The 17,071-nt window shown below is 42.8% G+C and overlaps 1 protein-coding gene across 7 annotated transcripts in view; it reads right to left on the bottom strand.

Moving 5' to 3' along the window:
* Positions 1-17,071, bottom strand: part of EPHA4 (EPH receptor A4) — a 153,707-nt gene that overhangs the window by 41,100 nt on the left and 95,536 nt on the right. Inside the window, exon 6 of one of the 7 annotated variants that reach the window (XM_058703596.1) lies at positions 13,439-13,847. The exons of the other annotated variants lie outside the window; for them this stretch is intronic. Coding sequence (XP_058559579.1) covers positions 13,675-13,847 — 173 coding nt within the window. The 3' untranslated portion in view covers positions 13,439-13,674. Of the gene's footprint in view, positions 1-13,438; positions 13,848-17,071 lie in introns of those variants that run through there. 7 annotated transcript variants of the gene reach the window in all.

Below are 17,071 nucleotides of genomic sequence, written 5' to 3'. Positions count from 1 at the left end.
AGTTTTGTGCCCCCGGACATAAGGAAGAATTCTTCCGTGGCTAGAATTTTGGAATAACACACAACTAGGACAGCTGGTCATGCTAATCAACAGTAACATGGTTGAGAAAGATGACTGATGGATGTGAACATCACAAAGGCAAGAACTACTCTGGGGTAGTTTGAAAGAAAGGTTTGTGACTTAATTCAATTAAGTCCTTAATTTTCAAGTGTTAGGAGCAGTATTTCCAATGACCGACAGATGTCCACTTTCCTGTCCTGAGATGCTGTCTGTCACCTGAGACCACATCCTATTAATCTCAAGGGTATTCAGTAGTTTTTAATCCAAACCATATTCTCTATTTCCTTTCCTTTTCGCTTACAAATCGCGCTGACATAACCGTTCAGTCATTCGACAAATGCCCTTTAAGCCTCTGCTCGAAGAACTTAAAATCCAAAGAGCTAAGGAGGCATTTATGTTTAGACAGTTAAGCGCTATCTGGCTAAATAAAGATAGTGGCTGAGATGAGAAGCCAGAATAGGCAGGAGGGCATTGCAAATTGCAGAAAGAACTCTGGAAGGATTTGGAGTAAGGTTGGTGAAACACGGTCAAGATTCGGAGGGACAAACAAGAGGCAGAAAGGTGAAAGATGGCTGAATAGAGGTGTACCTGCTCCAAATATGACTGGAAATTTCAAGAAAACACTTAGCACTCTGACTCTGTGAGCACGGAGGGCTCATCTAGGACATGTGAAATGAGATAAAGATGAAAATATATTTGATTCATATACTTACAAGTATTCTTTGCTTTACTAATTTGGTGGGAAGACCAATGACTTCTAGAAGGATTGGGGGCAAAATTCTGGGTTTGAAATTTACCAGCTGCCGTCTTGGGCAAGTCGCTCAAACTTCCTTCACTCCATTCTCCCATTTCTGAGCCACCTTCCTCTCAGATAGAGCATGTGAGTTACGAGAATGTACACTCCACAAAAGTAGAGCTTTCCCTTGTTCATATCTATATCCAAACTATTCAAGACCGTGTCTGGCACACAGTGAGTGCTCTATAAATTTGTCAAACGAATAAAAGTGAACTAATTGTGAAAATAGAGCTTAAAAAAATCTTTGTAGACACTGAAATGTTTTCTAAATATAAAGTACCAGAAGTAAGTCATTCCTAAAACAACTTTTTATCTGCACCTGTTTCAGATGACCTTTTGTGGGTCTGGTTCTGCTATTTAAGTTAACTAAGCTATTGACAATTAGGACTAAAGCAAAGGACAATTCTAATTATAAAAGGGGTCTCTGTTTTCTAAGAGATATGAGATGCTTCTGAACTTCTTTCAAGCACACAGGTTGTAAAATGTCATTCAAATGTGAGTTGACATTAAAACTAGATTTCACTGCACCTGTTACAGACAGCATTTTGAGGGATTTGTTCTTTTGGTTGACGGAGGTGTTGACAGTCCTCTCTGGATTTCACCTCTATATCCGGAGGGTATGTAAATAGTTCTCCTAACCACAAAGGTACCGTGGTGGTGAAATCTCTCCCACCAAGTCATAATCCTGAATCCAGAAAGGGCCCTAAGCATCTCTCTTGTTTTGTAAGACCAGAGTTATCTCCAAAGATGCGCTAATGTAAACAAAGTCCATCCTTGCCAGAAGAAGCCATTAGGTACTACGTGGATCCCCAAAATCCCACCAAAAGGACATCACTGATGAAGTGTCAGGGTAATAGAGTACAGAACCCTATGTAATCAGGTTAAGGGCAGCAACATTAAGCATGTGGAACAGATATCTTTCCGCACACTCATTGAAAACAAGTAAAATGGAAAACAAGTAAAATGGTAGTAAAATATCATTTTTTTAAAGATGGACCAAAAACCATTGAGGATGAAAGAAAGAAAAAAAAAAAAAACTCACCAAAGCTTGAAAGTTGAATGATCTGAGCTTTCTACTAGAAAGCCAACATAAATTATCACCGCCCCCCTTCAAATAATTCTGTATTCAGAATTCCACATATCCCTGGGAAACTGAGAATGCTTTCTGAATAGAATCCCCATTTGCTATGTACCTGTGGTTACGCTTGGTGGGAGACCTGGCCCCATGCACGCAGAAAGCACATGTGGGTTTTATCTCCTTGTGTGTTTTTGATAGACAGAAACAGCACAGATTCGGAGGCTCTATCATGACTCTCTAACGGTGGTACATTTCACAAGGAAGAATTACAGGAGATGCTTTGATGTCAAACAGAGGAGGCTCCTTTTTAAGCAAATGGCAAATTTAACTTTCTTTGGTTCAAAGCTCAGCAGTTCTCCTTGCTTCCCACCGACGCGAGTGCTACAATTTTCTTTTATTCGCTTCCTCAATGACTTGCCATTAAACACCTACAAGTCATTTTACTGCAGCAGTTTGGTACTTCTGACACCCAAATAGGATGGAGAGGAGAAAAAAAAAAAAGATAAGGAGCAAAGAAAGGCAGGAAGGAGTTGCTGTGAATCACTGCGGGCCATCAAACTGTTTCCTTGGGTCCAGTATCAGGAGCGATGAATTAAAAACAGTTCTTAAAAACAGTTCCGAGGACTTGGAGTGGGGGGGGGGGGGGGGGGAGGGTGAAAGCACTGAAAGAGATCGACTGCATTTCACTACTGGCCCAAATTAGGAGGGCGGAGGGAGGAAGGCAGGAAATAAACAGATGCAGTGAAAGGTCTCCAGCCTGCAGGCAAGGAAGAGTGAAAACAGCCTTTTATGAAAGTCAAGAAACCAAAAGCCAAGGATGTCAGTGGTACAACAATGCCCAGTGCTTAGAGGGAAAAGGACTTCTTAACCACAGCGGGGTTCCCCCTCCCCAGGATCTGAATGTAAAGGGATGATGTTTACTCAAGGGGTCTTTCACGGATAGGAAAAATAAACCCGAAGTTTATACATATCTCTGCTTAATGCAAATGGCATATTTAAATTTAATTACTTGGAGCTTAAGGTGGTTTTTGTTCCCCCCTTTCTTTCTCATTTCAACACTGCAGCTCTGATTTGCTCTTTATCAAAGGTTTGTGCATTTTAAAACGCTGTCAGGCATCAAAATTAAATGCTCCAGAACACTAATGATATCCTTGTGATTAAGGGTTTTGTCGTCACAGCAATGCTAAGAACTCTCGTGCTAATATTAATTGCTTTCTTCACATCCCACCAAAGGGAGGGAAGGATTTCTCCTCTGAGCTTTGTACGACCAATGGCATTGAACAACACTGTAATTTTGTTTTTGTTTTTGTTTTTTTACTATTATCACTGCGGTGTGCCGTGTTTCATTTTATTTTATTTTTTTTAAGTTTTTTCATTTCCTTTGAAAGAGATAGAGAGAGAGAGAGAGCACAAGCCGGGGAGGAGCAGAGAGGAGACTCAGAATCCAGTGCCCTCAGCGCACAACCCTATGTGGGGCTCGAGCTCAGGAACTTGAGACTATGCAAGAATGGAATGGTCCTGAGCCACCCAGGCGCCCGCAGTGTTTTCATATACACATGATTTCGTTTGCAATACACTCAACCAGCTGGGTTAGCCCTCGGTTATTTTTTAGGTAAAAGTCATTAAGACTGCATTCCTGTCCACCCTCCTCGATACATCACCAATGTAAGAACGCCACTCTGCACCCCACAGCTTTTAGCTGCTGTGCCATTAATAAGCACCTAAGCACATTCTATCATAGTCAAGAAATAAATCTGTAAAATTGTTTTGTTTTTTTTTTAAAGGTACCAAGGGGCGCCTGGGTGGCTCAGTCGGTTGAGCGACCGACTTCGTTTCAGGTCACGATCTCATGGTTTGTGAGTTCGAGCCCCGCGTCGGGCTCTGTGCTGACAGCTCAGAGCCTGGAGCCTGCTTCGGATTCTGTGTCTCCCTCTCTCTCTGCGTCTCCCCCACTCATGCTCTGTCTCTCTCTGTCTCAGAAATAAAAAAATATCAAAGAAATTAAAAAAAAAAAGGTACCAAAAAAGTTGATGATTCCAAAATCGATACTGAATTATTTTCCTATTCAACAAAAGATCTAGAACCAAATTCTCGATTGAAGCCTTTAGAAGACTCTGGATTAAATGAAGCTCATTTATATTTAAATATGGATGTATTAATATTAATTAAGCATACACTTAAAATATATGAGGGGTGCATTTTTTTTCCAGAAGGTGGTTTCTTTCCAAGGTCAGTACAAAGAGTCTATTTTAAACAAATACTGTATAAAGTAAAGCAGGGCACCACACTTACCAAAAGATACAACAGACCCATGCTTACAACGATTTTCAGAATCTCATTTTGGGAGACTCCTGGTGCTTTCACTAAGTGATCCAAGAGTAAGACTTTACAAAACATTAAGCTCAGACTCTTACTTTACTTAGTTTTCCAGAGGAATGGGTGGCAGGTGATCTTAGAAAAACCTTTTATAGGGAGCTATTAACCATATTTTAAATGATGGAATGTGATATTCTTCCCTTTCGTGTTAAGTATCTGCAGAAGAAAGGTGAAGGTGTTGGGATTAACCTCTGTGGCTAACTGCCCAAAAGACGAGAGCCCCCCTCCCCTAAATAACTGTTTCTGGGGGCGCCTGGGGGGCTCAGTCGGTTAAGCGTCCGACTCTTGGTTTCAGCTCAGGTCATGATCTCACGGTTCGTGAGTTCAACCCCTGCATCAGGCTCTGCACTGATAGTGCCTGGTTGGGATTCTCTCTCCCTTCCTCCCTCCCTCTCTCTCTCTCTCCTTCCCCTGCTCACTCTCCCTGTCTCTCAAAATAAATAAATTTCAAAAACTTTTTAAAAAAGAATAAATAACTGTTCTGGGATGGAGCTGCTCAGACGGGCTACATTTCCCTTACATGTCAGATGGCTCACGTGACTGAATTTCAGCAAGGGAATGTGGGTTTAAGTGACTATTCCTCTTCTAGGCCCGCGTCTTTGGTTCCTCCATCCTCTCTAACTTACAGTCTGCCCGCTGGATGTTGATGCCCACGTCCGTCTTGAAAGCTCTCCCACCAACCCCTCCCTCATCACCACCCGCTGGATGTAACTTGGGCAAGAAATAATTTTAATGTTTATTTATTTTTGAGACAGGGACAGAGCATGAATGGGAAAGGGTCAGAGAGAGAGGGAGACACAGAATCGAAAAGCAGGCTCCAGGCTGCGAGCTGTCAGCACAGAGCCCGACGTGGGGCCCAAACTCAGGGACCGGGAGATCATGACCTGAGCCGAAGTCGGACGCTTAACCGACAGAGCCACCCAGGCGCCCCTAAGAAATAATTTTAAATGTCAGTTAACCTACTCACTGACATTTGGGGTTACAGCAGATATTCATTCAGGTAAAGTGTAGCCATTTGGCAAAAAGAAAAAAAAGGCATTTTTCGAATACCGTTTTCATATAATAACTAACTAAAGTGTAGTGTATTCTGGCTACAGAAGATTGAGCGGTGGTCTAAAGCTGCCTGAATGGCCTTCAGGTCCCCTCTTGGGGATGCACCTATGAGCATGCACCGTGAGCAGATATCGACACACTCCTCTGGCGAGCGCGGCCCTGAGGTCGGCCCTGCCCGGAATAGAAGATGCAGGTTTGCAGGGACACGATCGGCCACGGGTCTTTTACCCGTGAGTGGATTCAGCAGAGTCCCACATTCCTGGGCTCAAAGATTCCGCTGAGCTCGTCTTAACGTTAAACGGGGAAAGACAGTGGTGTTCTCCAGATGGCTCGGTTGAGTTTTCTTTTCAGAAAAGGGTTCCTCTCCGTTGCCTAGTGACCAGCTGGTGTGGCCTGGGCCACGTGAATTGGAGGAAAACAGAGAAGAATGGGCAAATGAGCAAATACTGGTCTCCTCGGTGAGGCCCTTGGGCACAACGGTAACATCGCTTCATGCTTGCATCTCCTCGGAAGCGCTTATAATTATCCCCTTTGAATGCATATCTGCAAACTTAGGTAATACATGGAAGTTCGGTGATCAGACCAGCGCTAAAAATGAAATTTTTAAGCCCAAGAGTGCCTGCCTCAAAAGCATACAATCCTCCTACCGTATCACGCGCCTGTAAACACACGCTCAACAAGTGAGCATTTATTGAGTAACTACTATGTGCCCAGCACTGTCTCAAAGGCCTTGAATAAGTTAATCCTATCACCCTCACGAAAACCCTATGAGGCAGGTATTATTGTTCTCCTTTTACAGATCAGGAAACGAAGGCACAGAGGGTTTGAAGAGCTTGCCCCAAGTGACAGCATATAAACGGTGAATTCACAAGTCTGGTCCCGGAGCCCACAGTTTTCAATCCCTGAGCCACAAAAGGCCTCTGGTCTCTCCCCTCCTTGCACTGGTAAGAAATGAGAGATCTGAACGTTAAATGGCTTGCTGTCCTGCAGCAGCGTCAGCAACAGAGCAAATCTTAGGTCTGCTCTACGTCAGTCAGGTACAGGGCCACCGATGTGCATTCCTGCTTGCCAGAAATCCAGAGGTAATTTAGACATGACCTCTTTGTCTAGACAAAGCTTAAAGCTTTTACAGATGGATCACCTCATAAGAGAACTACTTAGAGGGCTAAGGGAAGAATTGTCTAAAATGGAAAAATTCAATTGCAAAATAAAACAACAGTATGTGAAGCTAGGGAAGGTGGAGGGAGTACGGGGCAAGCCTGTGGAAGGTTGGCGACATTCTATTCTTTGCCCTGGTTTATGGCGGCACAGGTGTTCGCTTTGGGATAATTCATTGACTATATGTTTATGTTTCATCCACTCTTCTGTATGTGTGTATATTTCATAATCAAAAGGCTATAAAAGACAAAGAAAAGCGTTAACTAAGGGTATCAGGGATGAAATACGAAAATTAATACTAGACCCATCCAAAATGTTTAGTTAATCTTTGGGGTAAAGGTCTAAAGGTGTCATGAAAGATCTAAGTTTTTGCAACTTAGGACTTTTGTAACGAGTTAATCGTTCTGTTTCATATTTGAGCCGTACAGCAATCCCTGCTTTCTATAGTAAAGAAAATGTATTAATTAAATGCTTGTTTTACTATTTTTTAAGGTTTATTTATTTTTGAGAGAGAGAGAGAGAGAGAGAGAGAGAGAGAGAAAGCCTGCCTGCACGTGCACGAGGGGCAGAGAGAGAGGGAGACAGAAGATCAGCTGTCAGCACAGAGCCCGACGTGAGCCTGGAACTCACAAACCACGGGATCATGACCTGAGCTGAAGTCGGATGCCTAACCGACTGAGCCACCCAGGCACCCCTTACTTCCTAAAAATTATTATCTTAGGGGCGCCTGATCTCGTGGTTCCCAAGTTCGAGCCCCGGGTCGGGCCCTGCGCTGACAGCTTAGAGCCTGGAGGCTGCTTCGGATTCTGTGTCTCCCTCTCTGTCTTCCCCTCTCCTGCTCGCGCTCTCTCTCCCCCTCAAAAAGAAATAAACATTAAAAACATAAAAAATAAAATAAAATAAAAATTACCATCTTAAATTAGCATTACTACCTGTATAGCCATACCACTAGTTGTAGAATCACAAGTGAGTAAAAGCTCAACTTGGAACCGAGGCACGTATCCCCCAGAATAACGGGATGGCTTAGGGGCACCGAGTGTCTCTGCTGTAGTTCAAGTGTGTATTCTGTTTCCTCTGACAGTGACTTGTTTTACTTTCTATTTGCTTACTAAGAAACTTGTTGGCAGGTTCCAATAAGGGTAGCCCAACATTTGCCAACAGAAACATGGCAGGATTCAGTGTGTATTTCCTGTTAAGTACGAATGCCAGTTTGAGGCAAATAGAAAAACAAGTCTTTCTACTGGAAGGCAATTTGTAAGAATTTGCCTGAGCAAGGCAACCGTTTTAAGATAAGGGAATGGGCAAAGTTTAGCAAGAGTAAAAAATTCGATATTTTGTTTTCTCTGAATGCCGCTAGGAAGATGAACCTTCTCACTGCTTCTCAGGAGGTTGAAAAGTATCAAGGAAAAGCTCTTAGTTGCAATGAGTCTGGATGTGTCTTGATGAGACAGGAGGACGAGCCTTGGGCAACGTGAGCCCCTCCATGCCCAACAACGTCTGCCAAACTTATTCTGGAATCCGGAGGATGGTGGAAAGGAAAGGTTCTGTTCTGCTGAGCAGAAATACAGCATAGAGAGTAGCAAAGGGTTAGCTGCTCTGAATCAAGGCTTCTGTTCCTCGAGCTGTCAACTCGGCTCTTGGAGAGCTTCGAGCCTTCCAAATCTGGAAAATAAAAGCTGTGCTCTGGGCTTCAGGTTGTCTTTGTTACTCAGACAGCTGCTAATCGTCCTGCTGTGTTTGGAACCAAGGAGACAATGCTGTAACATTCAGCTTTCTGACATGCGAAGCATCTAGATCAGTCCCCTATTAAAGATGTATTAATCACAAAGACTCTAAAAGCCAGGAAGATAGATGCGCCCAGTAAATCTTTTGCTCTCGCCTTTTACTTTCCACACTCAGGTTTCTACATTTACAGGCAGACATGCTTAAAAGCCTGCTCCAGAAACTGACCAATAGAAGGCCTTGTTCATTACTTTATATCAGATGCCCGATGATTTCCTACCCCTGGAAAGCCTTTCAGAAAGAGGTAAGACATTGATCATTCCACCAAAAGAGTCGTCTGTTTCAATAAACAGATCCACTGTGACTGTTGTCATCTTGACTTTGTAAGTGCGATAACTGATTCAGGAGTGTGGCTTTCTTTGCCCCTTGCTACGGGGACATCCAAATAATGTGTGTAGTTAAAAAAAAAAAAAAAGTTATTCGATAAACTTCAGGGAATAAAATTTTACTACTCCTAGTACTACCAGTACTAATTAGCATCACTACTAGTCATGCTAGTGCTCCTAATAATACGAATAATACCTGGCCTCCAAGTCAGGCCAAATTACCCTCAGGTCAAGGCCCCGAGTGAGAGTGAATAAACGGTAGCTTATTCTGGACTCAGACACCTGGAACAATGGAAAGAGTATGTGCTGGATGAAGCCTCGGAACCCTGTGTACTGAAATATATTGTTAATAAAAGGTCTCAAAGTTACTTCTCCACCTTGGTCTTCATTTCACAAGAGCGTTGAAGACAGACTTACCACATTCTCCATAGCATGTGTTACGACTGGGTGACCTGGTGATCAACCCCAAAACAAAGAAAAAATTGAAAGAATAGAAACAAAGAGTCTGCCTGATATTATCATAGAGGCCCAGAATGCAATTTTCTTTCTTTCTTCCTTACATAGAATCTTCATAGGAGGCATCCAATCACCATAATACGAGAGGAAGAGAAAAGCCTCAACAGACGAGGTTCCTAGACCTACAGAAAAGCAGCATTAGCCATTCTGAGTTATTGTAAATCTTTTGAAATTAGATTGCTACTTTTTTTTTTTTTTTTAATTTCTGAGGCTAATGGAACCCATAAGAGACAAGTACAATATTTGTGAGGTGCCAGGTTGGTGCCAGCTCAAGGCCCTGAATTCCTTGGCTTTCGCTGGACTCTGAATATATCATGAATAACTCCTTCCCCATCACCGGCTCAGTGACAGTCCACCGTCTTCCAAATTGAAAGAGTAGGAAGTCAATTAGTGTCACTTACGATGTGAACACCTGTCGACTAAGACCTGGACTGAGACCAATTTCATTACCACAGCCACTCAATGGCTGCCAGATGGTCAGGACTTGGACCACTTATGATGTAGTCCAGATTCAAGGAGGTGACCTAAAGACGGAAAGGTCTAGAGTCCCATTAGTCATCTCCTGAGCCATCCAATTCCCCAGCACATATACAATTGGAATAGGATACCTATTTTTCCTAATGGTCATTTAAAAAGACCACATGAGCTGCTAAAAAAAAAAAAAAAAAAAAAAAAGCAAGCTATGGTAATCTAAAATTGAGGATATTAGCTCCTTAAATAGTAAGCATCCTCACCAACCATGGTCATTTTAAAATCCAAAACTACTGGGTAATAACTCAATGTCCTTTTCTCTAATTGCAGTTCAAAACACATGGACAGAGCAGGAACAAACACACACACACACACACACAAACACACACACACACACACACACAAATGAAAAATATTTGACAAAGAATAAAGTGGAGCATGAAATTATAAGCTACAGATTATCACTGACAGGGTAAGATAGATAGGCAGAGGGTACATTTCAATACAATTTTGGTCGCGAATCTATGTGTTCTGTGCTACTTGGAATTTTTCCAAGTCCAAATGTTGCTTGGCTTAAACAACGAGGGCTAAATGATGAGAAATGATGGCCATGGATGATAAAGTAGAGTGTTGCAGGTGGAAGAGACAGAGAGATTGAGAGACAGAGATTGAGAGGGAGGGAGGGAGAGAGATACGGGAAGAAATCCAACCCTGAGACTCTCCATTTTATTCCCAGTTGGCTTCATACACGGAAGTCTGGGAAAGGTCTGAATACAGGGAAATCAAATATTCAGGGGCCAATATCCATAAGCCATAGAATGAATGCTGAGGAGCTGGTTTTTAGTACTACTTAGGGAAAGCTTTGTTTCCTTGTAGCCAGATCTTTCCTGCCCAGTTTCTCGGTCGCTACAGAGACAAGCACAAAGTGACTGGTAAGTGGAGAGAAGCGACAGAGACCTTTGGGTTAAATTACAACCAGCACATTTGGAAAATGCTTCATACACAAATGGTCACCACATGCTATGCTCTCAAAACTAGGGCCACGAAATGATATTCTTACAGCCCTCATATTTGAAACCCTATCTTTTTGGCAATTGTCATAAAAGCTATGATCGAGGTTAGAGAAAGGAGCATAATTTATGAGAAGGAATTTTAAGCTTGGGAATTTGCAACCATAGAATTAATGTTTTTGTTTTTTTTTAAATATTGGGGTATCAGCCAGAAACTAAATTGTATGTGCCAGATAGTTTAAACTCCTACAGGCATTATAAGACCGAAGCTGAAACAGCGGACCTATTCAATTTTAAAATGTGATTAAGGCCAATAGATGTCTCCAACGGGATCTGTGTCTGAGAATTCAAGATAACTTTTGCGGTCTTAAAGAATAACAAAGAATGAATTAGGAAATCTCTCATTGTTTCAGGGCTTGAATTTTGTTTTCTTTCTTCTCTTCTTCTTTTTTAACTAGGAGGTTTCACAGCATCTCACCGGGACCCCTCTTTAACAGAACTTGCTGAGGTGTGAAATTCAGTATTACTGGCCCCACCCAGGAGTCAATCTGTAAATCCCAAAAGGACCTCATTAGAACAACACATCACCTAGAAAGAGTCCCACAGCATGGTCTCCAAGAAAGACAGTGGAGCAGGGCACCAGCACACTCCAGGCACTTTCCCGAAACTATTCATGTCCTTCCGAAACAGGAAGGGAAGAGAGAGGATGGAGAGAAAGAGAAAAAGCCATCATCCGAAGCACGCGTACAATGAAGGTTATACTCTTGAAGAGTTTACAGTGAGATTTAAAGGGCTTCTCGTCTGTCATTCTTCCCCAGACAATACCCTCTTATATTACACAAAGATTCTTTAAATATGTCACCAGCCTCTTCGAGCCACACCTGAATTAGATGGCTACTCGCCATTGGTGTCTGCGATGAGGGCTGCGAACACAATTTATGCTTTTTAAGTTCTATGACACTAATTGTCACAGGCTGCTATTCTGCCATGTTTGTACTCCCTGCTTTCGGTGGAAAACAAAGCAACAAGAATCCCAATTACATACTGTAATGATAATCACCGCCCCGATGTTAAAATGGGGAGAAACGAGCTGATGTTAGTTTCGCGAATTCTCAAGTCTCCTAAAGCGTCCTCCTGGGAAGATTCCCCAAATCGGGCTCTGCTAGAGCCCTGTAGGATTCAGTGAGTTTCCGTGCAAATAAGGGCTACACCAACAACTCTTCAGATCATGTCAATTTTTCAGATGGAAAAAAAAAAATGGTCGTTGATCATCTTGGAAAGTGGAGGGAACACTTGAATAAGCTTTCAGCTAGTTGCATATTCAAAATCTCTAGCCTGTTTGTATGTGTGCCTCTGGCTTTGATGCAGGAATGTGGAAGCTGTGCTCTCTGCCCACCTGGACACTTTCTATGCTCAAAATACACCCTCGTATGCTAAAAAAATAAATTAGGGTTGATTCAAGAGGCAGATTGATGGCTTGCAGTACGTTATCTAGAAAATAGCAACCCTCCGGGGAGCCATCGTGAGCTTGCCCCATTCAGTGCTTGTGCTAATCGATGGATCTCACCCAAGTGAGCTCATTGGTGGCAGTCCCTATTTAATACCCACTGAGAAGTCGCAGTCACATTTTTGTCTTGTTGGGATGCACACATCACCATCAAAAGGTTCCTAGATAAGAAGTTTTTAAAAATCATCCACCCCAGAGCCTTCATTAAAGAGGCTTTTTTTTTTGACAGTGAGCATCACACTGCCTGAGAAATTCATACACAGAGCTTATCATTTGGAAGATGCCAGGCAAAAAGAAGTGGCCCACCCTCTCCTTCCTCCCTCTCCCTCTCCGTCCAAGAGGGATCACAAAATAAAACAGATATTTCAAATCATTGTCATTTGCCCAGAAGATATTTTGGGTAGATTGGGTTTTAGAAAGGTAGTCCTCGTGCCTTGTAATTAAAAAACAAAAACAAAAACAAAAAACAAAAACACAAAAACAAAAAACAAAAAAAAACCCAGATGGTTCAGGAGAGCCACAAAGAGTTCCTTTAGCACGAGCTGACCAACTTATCAGAATAGAGGAAGAAGGAATTTAATGCAAGGTTCTGTTTCTTCAGTTCTGTGCCTGTATTGATGGCCATTTTGCTGACCGATCAGCCAAATTCCCACAGCGCTCCGGGTACCAGTCTTCACACATGAGATCCAATCATTAGTGACATTTTCCAACGAAGCCAGGGTGGTCCCTAGGGAAGTGGCCACACTGATGTGTGACACACCTCTCTTTTCTGTCACTGTGGTTCTGGGGCAGCCCATGGAATCTTTTTCATTCTTCAGGCACAGGCCAAGGAGGAAGAAGTACGCCTGTGTGTGTTGGGCGCAAAAGGTGGATGCTGGGGGAAGACCTTTTTAAAAAGAGCTATTTTTAGGGCGCCCGGGTGGCTCAGACAGTTAAGCGTCTGACTCTCGGTTTCGGCCCGGGTCACGATCTCACAGCTTCATGGGTTTGAGCCCCACTTCGGGCTTTGTGCTGGCAATGCAGAGCCTGCTCGGGATTCTCTCACTCTGCCCCTTCCCCACTTGTGCTCTCTCTGTCTGTCTCTCAAAATAAATGAATTTTTTTTTAAAGCTATTTTTAACACTGATGGATAGAGTTAAGGCTTGCTTATCTTGACAGATTAAAATGTAAAACCTAAAAAAAGAAAGAAAGAAAAAGAAAATCTTCCCAAGTCTTCACCTGAAGACAACATCTGGAATACTCTCTTGCTGTACACCCACGTGAAAACAGCATGCAGACACTGATGTGCGGAGAAGGCTCTGTACGGCGGGGGTAATCTGGACACACATTTTAATGAGTCCCTGTAGATTTAAGATCTTTCCATGCAAGATTAGTCCTGCAGCACAGCTCTTGGTTTTCCTGGTGTTTAAAGGAAAAAACCCTTTAAAGATATTAGTAGGGGGCTAATGGGAGGTTTGATAAAGTTTCTCTGGATCTTTTTATTAATGTTCAATGCAAACTAGACTCTAGGGTCTCTCCTAGCTCCTCGGAGGAGGTAGTCATTAATTGAGCCAGTTGGAGTGATACCTCATCAATGTAGAAGCCCACCTAAAACCTTGGCTAGTCCTGCGCTGTTCATTTCTCATCTCAGCCAGGAACTTATTTTTCAAATCTCTTGATGGCTTCTCCAGAGGGTGCAAAGGCGGTATTCGTGTTCGAAGTAATAAGCACAGCACTGAGAAATGAAAAACGAATCAGAATGAGGACGTCAAGTGTTTAGGGTGAATGCCGGAGAATGGATTTCCCTTCACACACACACACACACACACACACACACACACACAAACACGTGTATGTGAATATGGACATTTATGTAAGAGTGAAGGGATGGGCGTGGGGAAAAAAGGTGTCCTCAGTCTTGGGTGTAAATAAAACTTTCATTTTCTTAGAGGGAAACCAGTTGACTGTTGAACAGCATGGGTTTGAACTGAGAAGGTTCACTTACATGTGGATTGTTTTCCATACAAGACTGTCCTATAAATGTATCTTCCCTTCCTTATGAATTCCTTAATAACATTTACTTTTCCCTAGCTTACTTTATCGTAAGAGTATAGCATATAAGATACATAACAGACAAAATAAGTGTTAATCGCTTGTTTATGTTATTGGAAGGCTTCTGGCCACCAGTAGGCTATTAGTAGTCAACTTCTGGGGAGTCAAAAGTTGTATGTGGACATTTGACAGTATAGGGGTTGATGTCCTTCACCCCTGCAGTGTCTGAGGGTCAACTGTACCAATACCTTTTTTAAAATGCAATGCAATTTTTATATATACAGTAATTACTAGTAGGCTCAATACACACTATTTGTCTATGCTGTTCAGTCAGCCTGGAAGCTGGATAATTTAGTAGGTTCTTTTATTTTTCTTTCTCCCCATCAGGACTTGTGGCACCCACCCTTAGTATAAATTCATGGACCCTGGTGCCACACAAAAGAAGCTGTGTACCACTATACATCTCCTGGTTTGTTTTATCCTCTCTTTAAATTTTTTTTAACATTTATTCATTTTTTAAGAGACAGAGACAGAGGTACGAGAGAGAAAGGGAGACACAGATCCGAAGCAGGCTCCAGGCTCTGAGCTGTCAGCACAGAGCCCGACACGGGGCTCGAACTCACGGACCGTGAGATCATGACCTGAGCCGAAGCCGGATGCCCAACGGACTGAGCCACCCAGGCGCCCCAAGTTTGTTTTATTGTTAATTATGATCACAATTAGTGAGTATGTTTAATAATTATAAAGGCGGCAACAATATTCAATAGACATGAAATTATTTTATGTATAACATTAGAATCAAGCGACTGTTCCCTTTCTTAAAAAAAATAAAAATGTGCTGCATGTTTTAAAATGTACATTTCCTGGGCACCTGGGTGGCTCAGTCAGTTAAACATCCCACTTCGGCTCAAGTCATGATCTCACAGTCCGTGAGTTCGAGCCCCGCGTCGGGCTCTGTGCTGACAGCTCAGAGCCTGCAGCCTGTTTCAGATTCTGTGTCTCCCTCTCTCTGACCTTCCCCCATTCATGCTCTGTCCCTCTCTGTCTCAAAAACAAATAAGCATTAAAAAAAAAAATTTTTTTTTAATAAAAAAATAAAATGTACATTTCCTAGGCATTGTGATGTAAACCAGGAGCCCATAGGAGGATCCGGGCTGTTAATGAGAAAACCATAGCCCGGCTTCTCTGAAGCCCATTGTGTGCCTGGTTCGGGCCTGTAATTACTCATGCACAGAAAGGACTCTAACCAGCTTCCACTCAGAAGTCCTAAGGATTACATACCAACCACCGAGGACTCGCAAACAACTTCCCAGCAAAATCTCTCAACAGAATTGCTCTACAGCTTGTTTAAAGAATTTTAAAAATGGGTCTTCAGAAAGATTTCCGACTTAACATTCAACTAGTTTCATTGCGTGTTTTTCCTCTTTCTTAGGAGTAAGAAAAATAGAACATGATTTACAAGAGATCAAAGGCAAATGAGAGATCATCTCCACGAAGGGCCAAGGTATAAGACAGCGTCTATGACTATTTAAGAAGGAAACCGCTGTCAGCATCTAGCAACCCAACAGTGCTCAGAATGCATATTTTCGAGAAAACTGAACATCGCCTGATCAGAACACTCAAGCAGGTTCTACATTATACATTTAAACCTAAGGGTCACTGGGAAAAAGGTCTGTGGTACAGGAGAGTGAAGGTATGCTTGAAATTCTACCTGATTCCCTGAGATCTTGTTTATGGAGCCCAAACCAAGACCCCAAATGGAAGGGGTCTTGCCAATTAGGAAAATTGTCTCGAATGTGAGATTAATCTCAATGTTAATCCACCACAACCTTGACCAGGGTGGTTTCTGACAAATGACACCAGCATGTCAACACCTTCTCAACCTCCTTCCTGACTGGTCCTCTTTCTCGATTTAGTACTCCAGAGCAGGAATCGGCAAACCTTTTCCCACAAAGAGTGAGATGGTTAATATACACGCGGTATGGGCCACTCCCTCTCTTGAAACTACCCAGCCCTGCTCTTGCCCCGTGAAAGCCGTCTCAGACAGTCCGCCAACGAATGAGTGGGGCTTCGTTCCTGCAAAACTTCTTTACGAACACAGAAAATTGAATTTTATATAATTTCCCAGTGTTGCAAAATATTCTTCTTCTTTTGGTTATTTTCAACCCTTTTGAAATAGAAAAACCATTTTTAGTGGGTTATATACACCACCTGGGAGACGATGGAGATTTGGCCCCTGGGTTTTGGTTTGCCAACCTCAAGGGCACTAACAGAAAAGTCAGACATCTGTGCTTCAAAAATATCAACAGAACTTCCCCCTTGCTCCTCTCACTTCTCAAACTTACAGAAAAGCGTCGATTCTGGTCACGTCCTATTTGGCTTAATATTCCATCACCATTCTCCAAGTCGCCAGGGGTGTGCTTTCTGCCTGTTACTTTGATTGCGAACCACACTTGAGGCCACTCCCATGCTGCCCCTCACGCCTAACTGTGGCCAGCACCATTCCAGAACGACTTTGCTCTCCAAGGCCTTTTCACACCAGACCAAACTGGCCTTCCTGATGTCTCTCCCTTCTTCCTATTCCTTCCTACCCTTGGTTGCCATCCCACAATGGCCCCATTACCTGACATCTGTGTTCATGTCACCCTAGTCGGGGGCAGAATTATACACACTGAAGCGAAAGAAGTTTGCACAGGTCCTTTCCAAAGCTCTGTCCTTCATTTGATATTTGCGCTTGATTTTTGTGCTTGAAATCGCACAAAAATTGTCTAAGCCTCAGACCCCACAAAGTCTGGCGCCACCATTCCTGGAGCACATTTCCTAGCTCAATTGCTCTAAGATGTTCCTGTTTCTCCCACCGTGTCCTTGAAGCCTCCCCCTTACCAGGTAGAAGACAGGTAGCAATTA

This window comes from Neofelis nebulosa, chromosome 2, assembly GCF_028018385.1.
Source record: "Neofelis nebulosa isolate mNeoNeb1 chromosome 2, mNeoNeb1.pri, whole genome shotgun sequence".
Taxonomy (NCBI): domain Eukaryota; kingdom Metazoa; phylum Chordata; class Mammalia; order Carnivora; family Felidae; genus Neofelis; species Neofelis nebulosa.
This window is presented reverse-complemented; position numbering and strand designations above follow the sequence as displayed.